At 47.7% G+C, this 18,406-nt stretch overlaps 1 protein-coding gene across 1 annotated transcript in view; it reads left to right on the top strand.

Annotated features, from left to right (window-relative positions):
• Nucleotides 1-1,685: 1,685 nt before the first annotated feature.
• Galnt14 (polypeptide N-acetylgalactosaminyltransferase 14) overlaps nt 1,686-18,406 on the top strand; it is a 226,050-nt gene continuing 209,329 nt past the window's right edge. Inside the window, exon 1 of the mRNA XM_021186338.1 lies at nt 1,686-2,208. Coding sequence (XP_021041997.1) covers nt 2,080-2,208 — 129 coding nt within the window. The 5' untranslated portion in view covers nt 1,686-2,079. The remainder of the gene's footprint in view (nt 2,209-18,406) is intronic.

Here is an 18,406-nt window from a genome sequence, read left to right as displayed (position 1 = left end):
CTGAGCAATGGACTCCGCTGCAGCAGCTCCTGCCTGGTGCTCATCAACGAGTCTACAGCTTGCTCGTGAGGTTCTCGGCAGAGCTGACACAGAACACTTTGCAGGCCCAGGACTGGGACTCTAGGGTGAGGCTCTTGGAAGAGATCCAGAGAGCGCAGAAAGCTGCAGGAGTAGGTGCTCTTGCCACTCGCCAATGCTCCCTGGACAGTTATTCACCGAGGCCTTTGCCTGCTTAAACAACTGGAGAGAGTGGACCCAACCTTTCAGAGGCTACGGGTCCAATAGAGACAAGTGTGAGATGCCAGCAGGGCTCTGGGGGCTGACAAGCCTTTTCTGGCTGATTGATTTCCAACCCCAAATTTCTTACCTACATCTCTGTTCCAGAGCCTTTGCCTTATGGCTGAAAGACAAGGTATCAAACACCGGAGCTGTTGGGGGTGGGGGGCACCTCTGTTTCTGAGCATGCGTCTGGAGGGCTCCATAGCACTGGAGGAGGAATTCTGGAGAACTGACTGATACCTTTCTCACCTGCAGTCGAGTGTGGGCGCTACCCCTATACTAAGCTCCAGTCTGTGAGTGAAGACAGCAGGGAGCATGCCACTGGGCGCTCGGTGTCATTCTCACTTGGAGAAACTTGGAGGCAGCATCCCTTTAACTAAAACAAGGACTCCAGTGGCCAGGGCTCTGCAGACTTCGCAAAAACTTCCACCTTTTCTCTCTGAACTCTGAGGTAACGCAGCATTCACATCTGAAGATGAGGCACAGTCTTAAGACTTAAGGAAGGGAGAGGCTGAAGCGGTGATTTGTCCTGTTGGTTGGGTAGGCTAGGCTAGAAACCACACCTCCCTATTCTAGAGATATGGTTAGAAATTCATCCAGACCACCTGAGGCCTGTATGGAAACTGGAGTCAGAATTGCTCCTGTCTCTAAATCCAAGTGACTTTAGTCTGTAGCTGGAAGATGTATTCCGTAAAGGCAACTGGGAAAGAGATTTGGGGAGCTTCTCCCACGGACCCCAGGGCCACTTTTCCCACAGCTTTCAGTGGTTGTGCTGACATTAGACCCTTTTTTTCTGGCAAGCCCCAGAAAAGGGGCTTATTTTTACAAGGAGAAAAAAAAAATCCCCAGGGATTTACTTCTGCCTTAATTTTTAAATGGACATCTTTCGAGTTAAATTTAGACCAGCTCAGTTTTCCATTAAGAGAAAGTTGCCAGGCACCTACCTGCTCAAAGGCAAAGAATACCCTGGGGAGATGGCTGAACTCGACCTTGGCCCTGAAATGGTCAAGCCTGAACTTGAGACAACAACTGGGTCAACCCTACTATCCCAGTGATGGCTCCCGGCTAGCGAACCCTCCTGTGAGCACCATGTGCAGCGCCCCACAGCAAACAGAAACTCCTCCCCGGCAGTGCCTCACCTGGCGCGGGTTGGTCCTTAAGTATCAGCTTGCTTGATACAAGTCAGTATCCTCGTAACCCGTCCCCGCCCAACCCTTCCCAGCACAACCCTAGCCCAGGATGGTCCCAGAGCTGCATCCAAGGTATCCTCAACCGCAGGGTGCTCCACGGTCGGCGGGAGGCGGTAGCGCCCCCGCTCAGAGCCCCGTTCACTCCCGCCCCGCTCTCCCTCGGAGTCAGTCTGTCTGTCGGGCCCGCCCTCCCTCCGCGCTCCCTCCTCCTCGTGTTCCTCCGGGGGTGCCGGGCACAGCCTCGGATTCCACCTTCCCGGCTGCTCCAGTCAGTTTCCCTCGCGGCAGCAGCGGGCAAAGGCAGCCGCGGCGCACAGCAGCATCGCGGCGGCCGCCGCGGCTCTCCGGTTGGAGCGGGCGCCGGGCTGAGCTGCCCCTCGTCCCTGCCCGGCCGCGTCTCTCTAGTCTCCGGAGCCCCTCGCCGCTCCGTTCCCGGCTGTGGCTTCTCTACGAAGCGGGCGGGGCAGGATCCCGCCATCCAACATCGGGATCCCAGGAGCAGCGTTTCCCCTAGAGCGAGGCGCTCAGTAGACTTGTGCCCCGCCACCCCTGACCGCCGGGGGGTGCCCCAGGGACGCGTCGCCACCAAGAGAAGCAGGCAGAGGGGACCATGCGGCGGCTGACTCGCCGCTTGGCGCTGCCCATCTTTGGGGTGCTCTGGATCACCGTACTGCTGTTCTTCTGGGTCACCAAGAGGAAGTTGGAGGTGCCGCTGGGACCCGAAGTGCAGACCCCCAAGGTATGCCGTTTCGTGGCGCACAGGGCACCGGGCACTGGCAGGTGGAAGGGTGCGTGGTCCACGCACTGGGATTGAGGGTTCAAATGCAGGGGGTGTCGGGGTGCTGCGAGCGGGGAACAGGCGCGAGATGCGGCCATGGGGAGGTGCTTGAGGAATTTAAGAAGCTTGGGGCGTCTCCATATCCTTGGCGTGTGTAAGTGGCAGTGGGCGTGGGTGGTGGGCGCGCGCTCGCAGACAGAGCCGGGCTCCCAACTTAACTAGCAGTCCGGTGGCCAAGGGGGCGCTGCGGACTAGCTACTCTGGGACTAGCGGTCGGTGGGTGCCGCTGGAGGGTCACTGGAGGTTGCTGGGTGAGCGATGCTGGCACCCACGAGAAGTCTGGTGGATTTGCGGATGCCTCCCTTTTGCTGCCAGGCCCCAGAGGAGGAGGAGATGACCCGGGTGCTGAGCGCACGTGAACAGCACTAGCGACCCCCCTGGAGGCCTCCCAGCCTTCCCTACCCACCTGGCCTGGCCTGGTGCCACCGGCTCTGTGAACTGTTACCCAGTTCATTCGCTGCGTTGGAAGTTGAATGCGCTCAGGACAGCACGGAGGAGCCCATAAGAACAGAAACCTTCCTACTGGCAGGGAGTTGTGGAAATGGGAATCCAAGTGGCTTTCCCAACTCTTGTCCAGTCGGTGCAGCCCAGAGGAGTGGAAAGTTCCCCCTACTGGCTCTCTCTTGAGATTCAGAGCCCCTGTCCTTCTTCTCCACAGCCTTGACCAGGGGAAACAGAGCGAGGCTTCTGGGGATTTGCTGGCAGCTAAACAACCTTTATGAGCCCAGGGCAGTCTCTAGGAGTGGGATAAGACCTTGGAGGAGCCTGTGGTCGGAAAGAGGAAGACAGATGAACATCGCTGTATTGAGTAGGAGTAGATCTCACCGATAAGTACAGTAGGGAGGGCCTACTGTGTGCTAAGTGCATAGTTGGTGTTTTCTTCATAAGTACTTGTTTAATATTGTTCTTATTTCATAGATGGGGAAACAGGCCGAGAGTCTTTAACTCGTCTTAGATCATTCTGGGTTTGAACTCAGACCTCCACAGAATTTTCCCACTTGGATCCCAATAGACTCTTCTTTTAACCAAAATACATTTTAAACCAAAGTTTTGGAATCTTGCCAATATTAGTTGCTCGAAATAAGCATTTAGTTAGCACTCATGGAGCTAGGCTCGGTGCCATTGGATGCAGAGATGCAGGATTTTCTCCTTGGTGGAGAGTGGTCCAGGACACGCAGGATTGATAGTCAAGTGGGGTCACTTCACTGGGTGTCATGGGAGCCCGGCCACTGCTGGAGGAGGTACAATAGGTGAGTTGAGAAGGATGGACCAGTGGCCCGTAGGCAGAGCACACTCCAAATAGAGAATAAGCCAGCTTTGAAGGAACAAGACAGCATGAAGCCTGTGGAGGTCAGAGGAATGAGACAGGGACGGTGTGTGTGTGGGTCTAGTCAGGAAGGACCATGGAAGCTGTGGGTGGTTGAGCAGGGTAGTGATGCAATCGATTGGTATGTCCATCAGCAGCCTTTATAGTCCAGGATCTATTTCCTTAACGTTGCAGACCCTGACCACGAATCTGTAGGTGTTTTTCTTACTTTTCCCTAGGCGGTTCTGCTCTGTGTGATGCAGTTAATGATGCCTGCAGGGACATGAACTTTCTCTGTTTTGTGCTGAATCTCATTACCTCAAGCTGACTTATTCTTCGTTTTGCCCCAGGGATCTGGGGCAAGGGCTCTTTTTCCTTTGTCTTTACTCCTTTCCTGCTCCTTATCCTGGTCCTGCTCAACACAGAGTGACTGCTGGCAGCCAGGTACCAGGCACAGTGCTAGGCTTGAGTGCTGCTCTGAGGGGTCTGTCCTGTCAGTTTGGAGTGTGTGACACAAACTCTGGGGAGTTCCTTGCTGATGTAGGATCACAAGCAGACGATAGTCCCATATCAGGAATCTGTCTAAAACCGTGTTCTTGTCTCAACATTTCACCCACGCCGTATTTTGTATAGTTCTCCAAAGCCTCAATTATTCTATAGGTCTGGAAATCTTAACACATTTTACTACTAGGTGTACCCTTCCCCCATTTTTGGTTACTATTTTTCTAGATCCTATTTTTCACTAGTATGTGTCTACCTATGTGTCTTGCGTACATTTTAAAATATATTTATAGATGAACATTCCCCCTGGATCTTAGTGTGTGTGTCTGAGGGTTACGATAGCTGTGATAAAAACGCCATGACCAAAAACAAGTTGGGGAGAAGAGGGTTTGTTTGTTGTACACTTTCGTATCAATGTTCATCACCACAGGAAATCAGGGCAGGAACTCAAACAGGGCAGGAACTTGGAGGCAGAAACTGATGCAGAGGCCATGGAGGGATGCTGCTTACTGGCTTGCTCTCCATGGCTTGCTTAGCCTGCTTTCTTATAGAACCCAGGAATAGCACCCACCCACAATGGATTGGACCCATCCTCATTGTCTTAGTTTGGGTTTTACGGCTGTGAACAAACACAATGACATTTAATTGGGGGCGGTTTGCAGGTTCAGAGGTTCAGTCCATCATCATCAAGGTGGGAGCATGGCAGCGTCCAGGTGGGCATGGCGCAAGAGGAGCTGATTGTTCTACATCTTCATCTGAAGGCTGCTAGGAGAAGACTGGCTTCCAGGCAGCTAGGGCAAGGGTCTTAAAGCCCATGCCCACAGTAAGGCACTTCCTCCAAGAAGGCCACACCTCCAAATAGGATCCCTCCCTGATCCAAGCGTAGTCAAACGTAGTTAAACCATCACACCCATCAACCACTAATTATGAAAATGTCCTACAGCCTTGCCTACAGACCAGATAGCAACCTTATGGAGGCAGTGTCTCCATTTAGCTTCCCACCTCTCAAATGAGTTTAGTTTGTGTCAAGTTGACATCACAATGTGTATCTCAGGAAAGCTGAAAGTGGACGAGTTTTATTTCCCAGGATTGGTATGAGCAGAAACTGTGTATGACACGGAACACAAGTATTCTTAAGGAACACAGTAGTTTCCTTCAGCTGGAGTGCAGGTTACAGTCACCTGGAGAGCTTGCTTGGCACAGAAATTTTTGGGTTTATCACAGAGGTTATGATTCTGTGGATTTGGGAGAAGGTCCTAGAATTACTACCTCCACAAATGAGTCATGTGACTGGAAAACAGCCTTCCGGTAGATGGGGTAGAGAACCACTGTTCTAGAGTTTCTCCACCTGTGGAGAGTTCCAAGTGTGCGTGTGTGTGTGGGCAAGCATGTTTGGCTGTATGAGTGCAGGCATGCGGCACGTGAAAGTGTCAGCGAACAGTATTGGATGTAGTCCTTGCCTTCCACCTTGTTTGTGATGGGGTCTCCTTTGCTGTTTTCCGCTGTGGAGGCCAGGCTAGCTGGGAGCTTCAGGACCTTCTTTCTCTGATTCTGATCTTGATGTAGGAGACCTGGGATTTCAGACATGATTCTCTGTCCTGTCATGTTTTTACATGGGTTTTTTTTTTGTTTTGTTTTTTTGTTTTTTTGGAATTTGAACTAATGTCCGAATGCTTTCAAGACAACTGCTTTATGTATTGAGCCATATCTTCAGCCTGAGGTTGTTTTCTTGATAGTAAGAATACAGTTGGCACATTTGTCTACTATGGGGGAAAACTAAGGATTTGAATGAGTTCAGTATACTAGATATTTGTATACAATTTGGAAACAATTATGCAACATTTTTGGGAATGTTGGGAAAGCCTTTGCCTGGATATGCGGAAACTTTCCTCTTGTTGAGGGTTTCAGCAGTATAGGGGTGGAATAATGTATTTTCTACTTATCATAAAGTTGTGGTCCAAAAGACAAGTTAACAAGAGAAAAGCAAAACCAATGCAGTTGACTGTAGTTTGGAAGATCCAAAGACCCAGCCTATACAGTGAAGAATGGATTGCTGTAGAGGACATACCCCTGAGGAAAAGGGTACAACCCAACACTGGAAAAGGGGTAGGTAGCAGCAAGGCTTGTCTGTATACATCAGTGGTTCTCAACCTTCCTAACATTGTGACCCTTTAATACAGTTTCTCCTGTTGTGGTGAGCCTCCCAACCATAAAATTATTTTCATTGCTACTTCATAACTGTAACTTTGCTACTGTTATGAATCATAATGTAAATATATGCTATGTGGAATATCTGGTATTCGATCCCTATGAAAGGGTCATTTGGGCCTTGAGACCCACAGGTTGAGAACTCCTGATTTAGATTCTTTTAACCTCTCTGAGCAGTATTCTTTCCTCCTGGGTGTAGACAGGAGCCTTTACGGAATGAAGGGCTTAGTGCTCCTATCAGACAAGGTAGGTCAGAGAGTTTCTTTATGGTCATCTTTAACATACAGTGTATGTTAGATTAATCTTTTGAAGCTGTATGGCTTTGGGTCAAGGAATCCTGGTATTCTGTGACTCGCCCTAGGGAAGAGAGATCTCAGGTTCTTTGCCTTGCCCTCAGCAGAGAATGGGGATCAGGAGACAGGAGGAAGTGCTCATCAAGAGACCTTGTTTCAGAGACCTTCACTTTGTATTTGTGGGCTTTTTAAAAAAGTTCTATTTATTTGTATGTAAGCACACTGTTGCTATCTTCAGACACAATAGAAGAGGGCATCAGATCCCACTACAGATGGTTGTAAGCCACCATGTGGTTGGTGGGAATTGAACTTAGGACCTCTGGAAAAGCAGTCAGTGCTCTTAACCATTGAGCCATCTCTCCAGCCCCTAGGGTATTTTTTAAAGTCCCAATATAAGCATGGTGTTGAGGGTCAGCTTATTTCTAAAGCAACAACAGTGGATTTCCTTCCTATGCATCTTCAGAGAAATTGAGAATGGTGTAGCTCTGGGACAGGGCTCCTGTGCTGGAGACTGCACAGCTATTAGACTCTGTCTTGTCATAGGCTCTCAGGTCCTTTTTCTCCTTTCCTCAGTGAGCTATGGATTGTCCCCATCCTCCTAGTCCTCACAGCAGGCCTGATGTAACCCTCTGCTCAGTGTGTCACCATCTGAGTGACGAGGACAAGGGCAAGATTGGCTGCAGTCCTGGTTAAGTGAAGTATTGTATTTTTTTTCTTAGTTTCATGAGGGGATGGTTCTAGGAGTTGGGTTGATAGCTCAGTAAAGGGCTGGCCTACTCGCTGCTTAAGCATGAGGACAGGGACCTAATGAGTTGCTAGGAAGCTGCTGGGGGCATAGAGGAGATGGCAACTGCGGTGTGAGAAACTTTGCTGCCGAGCAGCGCCACCTGGGGTGCCCTCTTTCCTTCAGGCTCCATCATAGGTGCTCTTGTGATCTCAGCTCTAATGAGGTAGGGATGGGATTCCTCACCAGATTAGTGAGTCCTAGGCTAGTGAAAGATCTTGTCTCCAAGAACAAGGTTGGGGTTGGAGAGGTGGCTCTCCTGGTGAAGACGTGCCTGCTGCACAAGCAAGTGGATCTGGGTTTAACTCCTCAGCCTTTACAAAAGAAAAGGAAAAAGAAGGCAGTTGTGGCTGTGTGTATCTGTGATCCTAGATGTGAGGAGGGAGACACACACAAGTCCTGGAGCTCTCGCTGTGGGAGGGGGGTGGGGTGGGGGTAGTCTAGCCAAACTCCTGAGCTCAGGCTTCAGCAATGGAGCCCATCTCAAAAGCTAAGGTGGAGAGGGATTGAGGAAGACACCTGGGAGCTACTTTTTTACCTCCACATGCATGCACATGCTCACATGCACACACCCACACAAACATGTACAATCTCTCTCTCTCTCTCTCTCTCTCTCTCTCTCTCTCTCTCTCTCTCACACACACACACACACACACACACACACACACTCCGTACACACCTCTCCTATAAAAACAAATGAAATACCAGAAAACAAGGTGGATACCTCCTGAGAAATGACCCTTGAGGCTAACCTAGGACTCCACCTCATGCACACACACGTGCACATAAACACACACATGGGCACATAAGAAAAGCTCGCTCTATTAACCGCTTAAGTGAAGATTTCTTTAAACTTGTTTTTTTTTCATGTTGATTCGATTTTAACACTGGCTCTCTAGCCCCCCCCCCCCCGATTATTCATCACGTCTCTAATTTCTAATTGAAAACCATGTGACAAGTTGGGTGTTTTATTCAAACTGTATTTTAATGGTAAATACCATATCACTTAAAAAGACCTAAGAGAGACGTGCTCATTTCTCTTCTCTCTTGTCATTTGTTTGCCATTTGGAAAATTATATAACTGACAGATTAATAATTTAAAAAAAAGGAGCAAAAAAAAATTTTTTTTTGTCTGTGTCTTATTTCCAAGAAACTAAATTTAGTCCAAAGGCTTAGTAAAAGCAGGAGTTTCAGGCCGGAGGGTAATTTTTGAGGAAAGTATTAGGAATGTAAAGACTTTGAATGAAGTGCCTCCGGCCTATGTAAATGTCTTGGAATGTACTAGAAATACAGCAAAAGCTATTAGAACATAGCTTGTCTTTTTATTGTATTTGCATGCCCACCGCACTCTTAACTATACAACACTGGTGTTTTATCTCCCATTTAGCAGTTAATTTCTCCAATTAAGAAAAGTTATGAATTTTCCAGAAGGGCCCTGTTGATCTAGTGACACTTGGTCTGTGCACATTGGATTCTGTCCAGGGGATTTTTGGCCCTGGCATCTCCAGAGCCAGTCTATTATCATATGGGTGCCTGCCCTCTCATCTGCTGAGCAAGTGCCCATGCAAGGGGTGGACCAACTCCCCTTCTGAGGCTATCCTTGCAGCAGGGTATTAAGGGGTTATAAACAGGTAGGCCAGAGCACTGCCTGCTCCTGCATAAAGTAGGAGGTTGGAATCAGAGAGATAGCTTTGCTTCACTTTCTATTTAAACATCTTAGCCTCCCTCCAACCCCCTGCCGAGCTATCATTTCATGACCTCCCTGAGAAATTTGCCCTGGTTCAGTTTTGGCCCAATCGGAACTGATCTACAAGCCAGAGACATTTGCAAAGCCCAATTGTCTGGGCCTCAGAACCAAGGGTCTGGCTGTGCTCTGACTCCCCTTTGTTTCCTGGCTGTCTTACCCCAGGTAGGGACCTCAGGGACCTAGATGGCTGTGCTCTAGGGACATCTCTGACTTAGCCAGGGGGCCGGGTATGGTGCTCTATACCCAAGGTAGAGCCTTGCAGTTGTCAAAACAAAGGCCAACAGTCCCATTGCTCCCTCTCTTCCCTAGGAGCACAGACCTGCCCAAGTCAGGAAGCTCACAGGGGCAGAGCGGGCCATAAGGCAAATGAATGCCTTTCTGTGTCCATAGGTGGCCTTCTTCAGGGCGTTCCGTCCTTCCGAAACACTCAGTTGCTCACTTCTGTTCCTCAGAGGCCATTTGTAAACCAAGCAGGGACAGAGTAAGCTCCCTGTCTGCTGATGCCCAAAGCCCAGGATCTCCACACCTCCTACTTCCTTTGCTACATCCTGCCATCATCCCAAATTTCCAAGAACCTTCCCCTTCCCAGGGCTCCCAGGACCCGGTTCTGCAGAGACCCATTTTATGCCTTTGTTTGATTTCTAATGTTTGCAGTTTTGTCACTCATCCAAGGTGTCCCAAAGCCCCTGTTGTGTTTTTGGAAAATAATCTGAATTAGGAAGCAGGGACAGTTTCTCAGCTCTGCTCTTAGGGGGAGAACATGAACCCTGTCATGGCTTCTGCACACCTACTCCAGAGACCCAGATGATAGCCTGGCCATCTGTTTTGGGGAAATGAGCTTGACATGTCTGTGCCCTCTACAACTGGCAGCTGGCTCTTTTCATGGCCCAAGTTATCCTGAGCTAGGTGGTGTGTTCACCATGTGGCCCCCAGGTACTCATGAGTGCCAGGTGATAAATCCCAATCTTAGAGTCCCCACCATGTCAAAATCGGCTATGGCTTTACTTATACACATAGCAGCTGGGGTGTCTTTTTCTGCCTTTGGCAGTGCCAGGACTAACTCAGCCCTTTCTCCTCCTGGCTCAGTCGCCTCTGCTGTAAACTGGGAACGGCACCATTACAGCATGGATGGTTCCTTACCAACCTATCTGCAGTGAGAGCTGATTCAGGCTGGTTGTGAGTAACTCTGGAGGGAGACCTTATGGCTATAAGTAATCCTGTGTGTGTATGTGTGTGTGTGTGTGTGTGTGTGTGAGTGTGTATGTGAGTGTGTATGTGAGTGTGTGTGTGAATGTGTGTATGTATGTGAGTGTGTGTGAGTGTGTATGTGAGTGTGTGTATGTGAGTGTGTGTGAGTGTGTATGTGTGTATGTGAGTGTGTGTATGTGTGTATGTATGTGTGTGTGTGAGTGTGTATGTGTATGTATGTGTGAGTGTGTGTGAGTGTATATGAGTGTGTGTATGTGTGTGTGTGAGTTTGTGTATGTGAGTATGTGTGTATATGTGTGTGTCTGTGAGTGTGTGTGAGTATGTATGTGTGTGTGAGTGTGTGTGTATGTGTATGTGAGTGTGTGTATGTGTGTGTGAGTGTGTGTGAAGAGCATAGGTGAACATCAGTGTGTCTTCCTCAATCGCTCTCCATCTTTCTCTTGGAAACAGGATCCAGCTAGACTAGCTAGCCAGGGAGCTTCCTCTTTCTATCTCAGCGGTGTTGAGATTACAAGGGCATGCTGCAGTGCCTGACTTTTTATATGGGTATTAGGGATCCAGACTCAGGTCCTTGGGTTTGTGCAGTAAGCAATTTACTCTATAGCTCCTATTATTTGTCTTTTAATTATTTTACCACTAATGCTAGACTAACCAAAAAAAAAATCAGTTTCTGAATCCTCAGATGTTGAACTGATTAAGAAAGAGCCCTAGGGATAAAGAACATGCTCGCTCTCTCTCTCTCTCTCTCTCTCTCTCTCTCTCTCTCTCTCTCTCTCTCTCTCCCCCTCCCTCTCTCACTCTGACACACACACACTCTCACGTACACAGATGTATGCATACACTGGTGCTCTAGGGAGTTCCTTCGAGGCTCCTGAAATTTGCTGGCTCCAGTACTTTGGTATTTCAGAATAAGTGGCCTGAAATGACCTTCTGGGGCAGCAGGCTTCGCATCTGGCAGCAGCCACCGCTACCACGGACCTAATGAGTTGCTAGGAAGCTGCTGGGGGGCAGAGAGGAGCTGGTGACTGTGGTGTGAGAAATGTTGCTGCCTCACAGGGCCACCTCTTGCTTCCAGGCTTCATCATACCCTATTGCTTTTCTTCTGCACATCCTCTGAAATGCTACTGCTGCAAGGTGGAGAGCCCAGTGTACTGGGTAAGAAACCCCACTGAGAAGGCTGGAGAGAGCTGCATCTACCTCTTGGCCCTTTGCTCTGCAAGAACCCACTACTTCCCCACAGGCTCCAAGGTCAGGGACGGACTGCCACCCTGGTTCTTGGAGCCATAGGACTGCTCTGGCTCATAGAGGCAGGCAGGGTTTCTTTTCTTCTTTCTTTCTTTCTTTCTTTCTTTCTTTCTTTCTTTCTTTCTTTCTTGAAGGGAGTTCTGCTTTGGGTCACTCAGCCTTCTGTCAGTAGGAGCTCTTATCTCTGGAAATAAGAGAAGTCTGATCCCCAGTTTCCTGGACAATGCTGATTTCGGAGTTCAAAGCCCTTTCTGCATGCCGTTTCCTGGAGACATGATTTGCCACTTAAAAAAAAAATTAATTCTCCTCATGTCTCCTGTCTTCCTAACTGTATGCACTTCAGAGATCTTTCAAGGAAACACAGGCAAACAGATCAGTGTGCCATGTTCCTGCCAGTAGGCTTGAAGGCCCGTTGAGGAGAGCAGCGATCTCCACAGCCTGCTTTGCTGATGATTCTGTGGTTCACACCCATTTTGTATCTTATTCAATGACATGGGAGGAGGGGAGACATCTGTAGAGCAGGTGGGACCATCCCATCGTGACTCCTTCGATGGAAGGAGACATGGAATTAAAAAAAAAAAATTCCCCCTTGGTTGTCGAGGCTGAAGATTTATAGAGCATCTCTTATTCCTCTGATAACTTTCTATCCATTCTTGATTTCTCTCTGCTCCCCAGCCATAGAGAGACTGGTCCAATCAATATTTATGTGCCCATCACTTGCAGCTGCGACACGCAGGCAATAATGACTGCCAAATTCCTTGATGGCCATTGAAATATTCACGGGTGCCTGTATCAGATACCCATTGTTTCCCAGCCTCTCAGGAAGAGCCGGCCATGTGATGCAAGGATTAATTAAGCCTCTCAGATAATTGGCTATTAATAGATGGCCAATTGATGACTGCCAGCTGGGTGCCGAATTGACTAATGTCCTTATGGTGGGCAGGTGGTTGACTTCAGAAGAGAAACGGGCTGGAAGACCTGACTAATTAAATACTGAATCAGGAAAAGACAACTAAGAGGTAGCTTCTTGCCCGCCTCCCTTTCCTGTGATATTTTACAGTTTACAAAGCATTTATCTGCACGGATGCTTCATTTGATCCTTACCGTGCCCCTGTGAGATGGAGGCTACTCCTGTTCTTGTTTCCTCAGGTATGAGAAATCTGAGATTATACAGGGAGGGAACTTGCACAAGCTTGTCTATCCAGGACTTATTTCTTTGGACAACAAAGCACGTACTATTTCTATTATGGACATGCTCAACTCTGGTTAGACTCCCTTTCCAGGAAAAAATGGAATATATACTGTATCCTTGTATGCATCACATGCATGTTCTTTATCAGCATTGCTTTTCTACTCACAGAAGGGACCTGACACAATAACTAAAGGAAATAACTAAAGGAAATGCAAAGTTTGTCTGGAGGGGGTCTATGGAGCCTGGAGGCTACCCTACCCCTGTGATATGGGAGGATGTCAGAGCTGGAGTGGCAGATTCCATCTGAGAAGTGGAGAAAGGCTGCCTGCACACTATTCTCTATTCCCATCTTTAGACATCTGTGCTGACCTCATTTGGGGACCCTGGGCTCTCTCAGCCATCTCCCCTCCCAGTCTTCACAGTCTGACCACAGGAGATGAGTCTCTGCCACCGTCTGTAAGGTTGCCTCAACTGGGAAGTCAGTGGCATTGTGGAATTAAGACAGACTGTCTACCCTTGACTTGACCCCTTTCCTGAAGAACATGATCCTTAAACAATCAAAGGTAATTCCCTGCAGAGAAGAAAAAAAAATGTATTTTGAAAGAATTGAACACAACCTATTTGCAAGGCAAGGCAGAAGCAGATAGATGAATCCAGGGAGCCAGTTGTGAGGATACCTACCATCTCCTTAGCTCCCACCTTCTCTGCTGCAGGGGGTTCCCAGCTTGTGTCTATTCATAGAGAACAGACCATAAAGGTTACCCGGGAAGGTAGACTGATGACTGCTTGGTTCTGCCTGGCAGATGGACTGCTGGTTCCTTACCCATTCTAGGTTGGCTTGGAGACGGGAGCAGTGCACATCCCTAGACTCAGCAAAGCACAGAGGCAAGCTATTTAGCATCTCCTTGGGCATTCTGCCTACACTTTGGGTAAACTACGGAAAGGTTCACGGTGGTGTTCTTGCTCTAGCCCCTAAATGACAAGGTGAGTGGGTGCTCTGTTCCAAGATCCCAAACTGAAACGCGAAGTTCTTACTGTAGTGCACGTCTCCGCTGTGTTTTTAAAGGACATGTTTGCAGTGTAAGGAGATAAGCCTTGAACTGTCTCCTCTGCTCAGTGGCTGGCCCTGATGACTTGGTAGATATTTGTTCAATTCCTGGTCACATCAGCTCTGCAATTCTCCCTGCCTTGCTTCAAACCGAGATTGTTGTTTTGGTTGTGTTTCCCCTTAAAACTGAACATATGTTTTGGAAAACTGCTTGTCATGGTCTACTAGAGTTGAACATGTGTGTGTGTACCTATGATCCTGCAATCTCAAACCTGCTCTAAATATATTCAAATTGTAGTTGGCCAACTTATTTTCAGCTTATATGCAATTGTTCAACTCTGTAGTTGCAGTGTGAAGTCCGAGATATAAATGGGTAGGTGTGGCTATATCCACTACATGCATTATTTCTGGAAACCACAATCTGAATATTATATATTTTTCATATCTGGCAAGATGGTTTCTTTCATTGGTAATATTTTCAGATTTTTATGAATGTAAAATAATCCATTCTGTGTGTAAGGTGTGCTAAGCCAGATGCTGGGTCACCTTTGGCCTGCAAACTACTGGGATTCTACTTATTTCAGAATACCGAAGCAGATCTGTCACGTTGGAGGTCAGTGTCATGGTTGGCCTTGGTTGAGGTTAGTAACTAGAAGGTGATGGGAGCATTTTGTATGGGTCATCTGGGGACATTCAGGATTCTGATCTGAGTGGTGGTTTCACAGGCATGCCCACCTTATGAAAAACCACTGAATGCCCATCCCTTATCTTCTGCTTGTTCTGTTTCTGTAGACAGTTCAAAAGGGAAAAAAAAAACCTGAACTGAGTGTGCCTGGAGTGTGACTTCAGGTTTTACCACCTCATTTAGGGGGCAGAGTCTAGCAGTCATCTCCACTCTTTTTATAGGTACTGTTTCTGATCTCTGAATAAGGCAGTCTTTGGAGAAAGGTGTTGGCTTGACTTTGCAGTTTCCCAATTCCTGCTCCCTTTTGTAGACAGGCATTTAACAGCTGGTGTGGCAGAGGTTTCTAGTGATCTGAGGTGTGTGCTGAGGACTCGCTTATTTGCTGCTGGATCAGAAGGATAAAGGATTCCCAGGGGAGACCAGGGGAAGTAGAGGGCATCAGGCACACTGAGAACTGTGAGTAGGACTTTGGCTGGAGTGGTTATCTTATAGTACAACTTGTCTAAAATGTACCTACTTTTTGTAGGTAAAGAGTAAGAGCTTAATTTCAGGAAGTGCAATTACACAGAACAATATGCCACAAAGAAGACAGAGCTCTCCTTTATGCTTCTGAGAAAAAAAAAAGCAGGGAAGGGACACTGGTGCCCTGGCCAGTCAGGATGCTCTCTGGATACTCATCTTTCCAGGACAGGGACCAGTATGGGATGCTCTCTGGGGTACTCATCTCTCGTCCAGGACAGAGGCCAGTGCAGGATGCTCTCTGGGGTACTCATCTCTCGTCCAGGACAGAGGCCAGTGCAGGATGCTCTCTGGGGTACTCATCTGTACAGGACAGAGGCCAGTGTGGGATGCTCTCTGGGGTACTCATCTGTACAGGACAGAGTCCAGTGCAGGATGCTCTCTGGGGTACTCATCTGTCCAGGACAGAGGCCAGTGTGGGATGCTCTCTGGGGTATTCATCTGTCCAGGACAGGGGTCAGTGCAGGATGCTCTCTGGGGTATTCATCTGTCCAGGACAGGGGCATCATTACTTTTGTTTTCCAAAACACCCAGAGGCATCCATGGCAGTACATGCTTGTAATCTTAGCACTGAGGCTGAGGCAGGAGGATTGTCGCAAGTTCAAGGCTACAGAGTGAGTACTGTGGGTATGCATTAGTGACCTACTTATGACCAGGCTTCTATAAGCAAACAGGAAACATAAATACCAAACAGACTCCTCTATCTCTGAATCTTCCCTCCTCTTTCTGTTTTACTTTCTTTCTATGCCCCCACACTCGTCCAGGACTTCCCTCCCTCCCTAAGTCATCCCAGTTCCTCTCTCTTGAAGGTGAGAACCTAGAAATGGCAGCCAGGTTCAAGCCTACACTTCTCCTGTATCCCAGAATTCTACACATCTTGATTACATCATAAACTCTGAGAAAGATAGCTTTGTATCAGAAGCTATCTCTTGTAGCATGAGTTATTTTAGGGCACTATTCGAGGAGAAAACTTTACAACATTTTCAAAGAGAAATATGTTGTGCTTTCATCCCACTCCATCGCAGAACAGCAAGAGTGTTTCGGCTCCCAGACTTAACCTTTCAAAAAGGCAAGTTTCTAGACTTTTTCACATTCTTGAGCATGGTAAGGTGCTTCAAGAGCATCTCAGGATTGATTACAGAGGGAGCCGTGAGGAATTAGTCAGCAGATGCTCAACATACAAAGGCTGCAGTCGATGGCTTAAAAACTCCTCAGCATCACCCCTCAGAGAGGAATCGTCCTATATCTAGCATAATAACACCAATTATTTGGTTGTTTGTGCTGAGAAGTTGAAAGCTATAGTGTGCCCAGAAAATACTCAGCATGGAGCAGTAATTATAGATCAGCTGACAATAGAAGATGCAGTGGTTTGACTGCTAATTAGATTATTAGCACTCAAAACAAATACCTGCTATTAACCATAAATGAGCTGTGTTTATGAGATTTTCTTCTCCTTTTTGTACTTATTTATTTTTTATAGTGTGTCATTTGCTTTCTCCTATCTGTGCCCTGACTCCCCAGGTCCCTATCACATGAAGCATATTTTGTTTGTTGAGTCTCCATTAAAGTGTGTGTGTGTGTGCACGCATGCTGGCATGCTGGCATGCTGGCATGCTTGTGTATATTCATGTGTGTTGCTTTTCAGGTTCAAAAGGGGTCAGAGTGATGTCATGTATTGTCACATGTCGGGGCCCTTGATGGAATGCAGCAGGTCATTTTAGGAAGAAGTACTTTGGGGCCCGATGCAGGGGTGTAGAGTGTTTGTGAAGAGAGAGAGGGATTAAAGGATTTGGGGGGGGCTGTGCTAGGGTTAATCACCAAGGAAATGAAAGATCTGGCTGCTTTAACTTGTGTGGCACTTGTTATTTTGGACTCAAGGGAAATGCAATGGGCATCTGGGTTTTCCTGTATTCCCCTACCCACATTCACCAAATAGGGCATCTTCCTATGGGCAGGTGCACTGTGTGCTCCCATATAAATGAGATGCCCGCTCTTCCTGCCCTAAGTGGTTCTGCGTACTGTAGGGATGGTGGTCTGGAGGAGCTCTTGGGTACACTTCAGGATATGTGGAGAGAGAATTCAATCTACCAAGGCTCCAACCATGCCCTCTATAAATAGTGCAAGTGATTCTTAGGGTGTGTGGATGGAATATGTCTCTGGGAGCCCCTATTGTTCACCAGGAGTTCATGTAGAAAGATACTATCTCCAGGGGAGAAGGTACACAACTCTCTTTTAGAAGTGCTGGGGTGTTATCTGTGTTGTCATTCATTCTTTACAACCATACTATGAGGTAGGCTGGCTGAGTTTCAGCCATGAACCCCAGACCATTCATTCATAACTGCTTGGCTGCTGGTTTGCAGATGTGTCAGCTAGCTATCTTTATCTTATAAATATGGGATTCGAGGGTACTGAAAGCCCAATAACATGCCTAAGATAATAGAACTCAGTAATGTGCACATTAGCACAGATCATATGAAGCCAGATTCCAGGATGTGGTTCCATGGGGCAACTGGTGAATATTTTTAAAAGAGATTTCCTGTTTCATCCCTATCCAACATGGGGAGAGAGAGGGCAACGGCGCCTGCCCAAGGCTGCTCTGGGTCACTGCTGTTTGTGAAAGCCTTCAGAGCATGTGAAGTACAACAACCGGTGCCTGAGTTAGGGTCTGGCCTTCGCTGCCCAGGAAAGGTTCTGAGGGAGTGGGAGAGTGTGGGACAGTAGCTCTCTGTTGGTCCTTGGCCACATTTGTACCTGGAACCTTGTCTCCCTCTTGGATATGGTACACAGTTGCTTACACTGAGAAGATAGACTTGGGGAAAGGGCATCTTGATGGAGGACTGTGAGATGCCTAGAAATATTTTCTCTCTTTTAAGTAAAAGGTGGAATGTGAGGATAGGGGAATGTAGCAAATCTTCCCTAGGCTTCACGGGGATAAAAGTTGGTGACAGTTGCTTTTGAATTTACTCAGAGTTGTTCTGCAAGGTTGATTTCTCCCCGACCACACCACTTTTCTGTCAGCTCAGGAAACACTGGTTGAAGTTTAATCTCATCCTTAAAGCCGCTTCAACAGAATGGGAGCCTGTTATTCCACAGGCCCTCTTATTAGAAGAGGTAGGATTTAGTCCAGCCTTTTAAAATCATTTTAGTGATTTTTGAAGAAGCACTTTCTGGGATCCACTTGTCTCCAGAGTGTCTGCTATTTCAGAAAAAAAAAAAAAAAAATAGCACTAGTGCAAGGATATGGGGAAAGGAAAAGTCAAGGTCAGCAGAGAAAGTGGGCAGCTCACATGGTAGCTTTCATCCAATCATCACAGAGTATGCCGCTCACATGGTAGCTTTCATCCAATCATCACAGAGTATGC

This window comes from Mus caroli, chromosome 17, assembly GCF_900094665.2.
Source record: "Mus caroli chromosome 17, CAROLI_EIJ_v1.1, whole genome shotgun sequence".
Taxonomy (NCBI): domain Eukaryota; kingdom Metazoa; phylum Chordata; class Mammalia; order Rodentia; family Muridae; genus Mus; species Mus caroli.
This window is presented reverse-complemented; position numbering and strand designations above follow the sequence as displayed.